The following is a 2,754-nucleotide window of genomic DNA, read 5'->3' on the forward strand; positions in this document are numbered from 1 at the left end:
TTGAAAATTGTCCAGAGATTGAACTGCTAATGTTTCATTACAATAATAACTTGGATCTGGTCTCCTCTCCAGTTTCAAGGTTCATTAAGTACACAGGTTATGGGAACGCTGCAGGCCTGTTGGCTGCCAGGGGACTGCTGGGGGGAGCCAGACACACTGGGATCTACTCTGAGGATGAAGACTCAGAGACTGAAGAGTACAGAGAGGCAAAGCCACAGTAAGCAAACATTGTGTGCACAAAAAAGTTACATAGAGAATGTATACATACAGCAGAGAAGTCCAAAGTACGGCCCAGAGCCCAATCGTGGCACGAGGGCTGATTGTATTTGGCTCGCGGCTAAATAATGACGTCATATTGTAGTTTTGGACCAGCCCAACCGATCAGACGTCGGTTGTTCTGGTGTAGTATGTGTTGGGCTTTATGTGTCTGTAAAGCCCAATGCATACCACACCAGAACAACAACAGATGTTTGTTCCGTTCGGCTGGCGACAGACTGCAATATGATGTCATTCAGAGGTTCGGGTGGGCAGGAGGATGAGAAAATGCCGGGTGTACAGTGCCTCCGAGATGTTGTGACTACCCGAGCTAGTTCTGTTACTGTGATTGGTCAGACGTTGGTCAGGCGTCTTGCATTGTTTCCATATTCTGTCTATACTCCAGCTTCATTCTGTCAGTAATGAAGCAAGTGAAAAGCAGCGGTAGTTTGGAAGACACTCAGCATGAGCCAACTTCCAGGAGATACAAACACCTCTGAAATCTCTGTCTAGTTACCATTCAGAAACACAACCTATCGCTAGAACCCATCTTCCAGAACACAGAAGTATGAAATGACATTTGTCTGTTTTCGGGAGGAGGATGTAAAAACACTTTTTACAGTGTAGATTGGGGTCCCAGAATCCCAGAGATCATTTTTATCAAATGGGCGTCTGTGGCCTAATGTATATCAAACTACAATCCTTGTAATTCAAAAGGCTGAGAATAGTTGCTCTCTCGAATAGTACTGCAGTACCCCCATTTCTCTCTCTCTCTCTCTCTCTCTCTCTCTCTCTCTCTCTCTCTCTCTCTCTCTCTCTCTCTCTCTCTCTCCCTCTCCCTCTCTCCCTCTGTTCCTCTGCAGTATAAACCCAGTAACAGGTGTTGTAGAAGAGGACCAGCCCAATCCCATGGAGGGAATGACAGATGAACAGAAAGAACTGGAAGCCATGAAGCTGGTCAACATGTTTGACAAACTCTCCAGGTTAACAACACACACACACACACTCTCTCACACACACACACACACACACACACACACACACACACACACACACACACACACACACACACACACACACACACACACACAGTGTTTAGCAGAAGGAGTGCAACATAGCGTATACACAGTAACTCTTCAAATAATATGTGCATATCTGAGAGATAAAGAGATAGACAAATAGGCAGGTTACAATTCATTCAAACAAACAAACATATTTGCTTAAAGGTCATGCAAGTTATTCACTTCAGTAAGTGAATGTTATTTTCTCCCACACAAATATTGGAGTCAAAGAATAGGTCAAGTCAAATCATATTTCTGTAGTACATGTGATGCACAGGCAAACTGAACATACTTTACAAAATGTGTGAGTGTAATAATAAAAATAAATACAATTATTCAATGATGATGATATAATAAACAAAATCATAAACTCTCTCCCCCTCTCTCTCCTTCTCTCTCTCTGTAGGAACCATGTGATTCAGCCGATGCAGCTTGGTACGGATGGAAAGATGAGAGAGTTTAAGCCAGAGGACGTGAAGAAATTGATTCACAATCCTGTTGTCAACCGCGAAGAACCCCCACATTCGGACAGCGAGGAGGAGCTTTAGATGCACAGTAAAATCCGGAATGTTCTGAGTTAAAAATAACACTCAGGATCTTACTGTGTGCGGGAAAATACGCAAACTCAGTTAGACTCAACACTTCTCTTATTGTCCTCACTGGGGAAATTTGTTTTAGACACCGTAGTAGAGTACTGCTTAGACATGATACCTTGTGATATTTTTTTTAAGGTACAACAAATGGCAGCACCCACTGTAGTTGGCTGTCCTGTGAATAGCAGCTGTGGCATTAACTCCATAAGCTACGGTCTGACTTGTAACATTTTTCAAGGTCCAACTTGTTCAAAGCTACATCTTGTTGAGGGATAGGGTGGCCAGGGAAATGAAAGTGTCACATTTGTTGGGTTTACAATCAAGGACCCTATAAGGTCTCCCTCTCCCTGAGGGACACTGCTGAAGGAGTGAAGGAGATAGGAGAAGGATCTGACAGGTTGATGTCTTTCCTTCAGGCAATGTTGAGTTATAATTGTTAAAATATTGGGCAGTTGGATCTGCCCAGTACATGTATACCTCACCCGAAGCATGATGAGCTTGTAATGTGTATCCCTTGTTTATCCAATTGAGTCTTAATGAGAGAAAAAAACTCAATTTTGGTGGCACACCAACAGAGATATTTTATTAATAGTTTGGCAGTGGATTTTTCATCTGATGTCCTAATAAAAGTGGTTCCTGAAGATGCTATACTAATTATGGATTGTTATTATTACGAAGGTGAAAACTATCTTACGGTCTCTTACATTTGTAAGGGTGGAATCAGTTGTATGTTAATATAATAAGCTTATGTGATGTGAAGATACAGTACACTTGACTATGTGAAATGAAAGAGTGTAGTGGAGAGATGTTATATTTTAAACTGTGCAGCACAAATGCTGTCATCA

General features: G+C 42.1%; 1 protein-coding gene across 1 annotated transcript in view; it reads left to right on the forward strand.

Annotated features, from left to right (window-relative positions):
- The window catches only part of ric8a (RIC8 guanine nucleotide exchange factor A), a gene marked incomplete at both ends in the record, with an annotated part of 19,319 nt that extends 17,455 nt beyond the window's left edge, over positions 1–1,864 (forward strand). The window contains 3 exons of the mRNA XM_080438151.1: positions 73–217; positions 1,119–1,238; positions 1,723–1,864. Of these exons, the coding sequence (XP_080294277.1) occupies positions 73–217; positions 1,119–1,238; positions 1,723–1,864 (407 nt within the window). The remainder of the gene's footprint in view (positions 1–72; positions 218–1,118; positions 1,239–1,722) is intronic.
- Between the last annotated feature and the right edge of the window lie 890 nt (positions 1,865–2,754).

Source organism: Gymnoscopelus braueri, assembly GCF_963280865.1.
Source record: "Gymnoscopelus braueri genome assembly, chromosome: 9".
Lineage (NCBI taxonomy): Eukaryota > Metazoa > Chordata > Actinopteri > Myctophiformes > Myctophidae > Gymnoscopelus > Gymnoscopelus braueri.